General features: G+C 30.7%; 1 protein-coding gene across 1 annotated transcript in view; it reads right to left on the bottom strand.

Moving 5' to 3' along the window:
* Positions 1-265: 265 nt before the first annotated feature.
* Positions 266-553, bottom strand: part of LOC106477322 (nucleoprotein TPR-like) — a gene marked incomplete at both ends in the record, with an annotated part of 4,409 nt that continues 4,121 nt past the window's right edge. Inside the window, one exon of the mRNA XM_013937906.1 lies at positions 266-344. Within this exon, the coding sequence (XP_013793360.1) occupies positions 266-344 (79 nt within the window). The remainder of the gene's footprint in view (positions 345-553) is intronic.

Below are 553 nucleotides of genomic sequence, written 5' to 3'. Positions count from 1 at the left end.
CAACTTACTAGCAATCACTTCTAGGCAAGCACTTGTGATGTCTTTCAGATAGCCCTTATGTAACTTAGTATGAAAATTGCTAACAATTAAACTAATGTAAGTTGTTAGTGTGTATAGAGGGTTTATAAGTACATTTAATGCATTTATTTTCTCCTATTGTATTATAACATTTTATTACACAGCCATGTCATTAAAACTGTTACTTGCTAATATAAAATTCCCCTGAAACAAAGGACAGATATAGAAAATGTGAAAGTTTTCAGACCTGAGATGTCAACTTCGTATTCTTCACCCTCATGTCTGAGTTTTCTTCTCGAAACCTATTAAGCTGATCATTGACAAATCTGTTCATAAAATAATGATAACAGGTTATAACCACTACATTAAGCAACACAAGTTTAGACCAAACAGTTTCTATAACTTTAAATATGAAGTATTCATTTAATTTGGAGATGGCTTTCTCAATAAACAGGCAACACAAGTTTAGACCAAACAGCTTCTATAACTTTAAATATGAAGTATTCATTTAATTTGGAGATGGCTTTCTCAATAA

The sequence above is a fragment of the Limulus polyphemus genome, unplaced genomic scaffold (assembly GCF_000517525.1).
Source record: "Limulus polyphemus unplaced genomic scaffold, Limulus_polyphemus-2.1.2 Scaffold14199, whole genome shotgun sequence".
Lineage (NCBI taxonomy): Eukaryota > Metazoa > Arthropoda > Merostomata > Xiphosura > Limulidae > Limulus > Limulus polyphemus.
The sequence above is the reverse complement of the archived record's forward strand: the minus strand, read 5'-3'. Positions and strand labels throughout refer to the sequence as shown.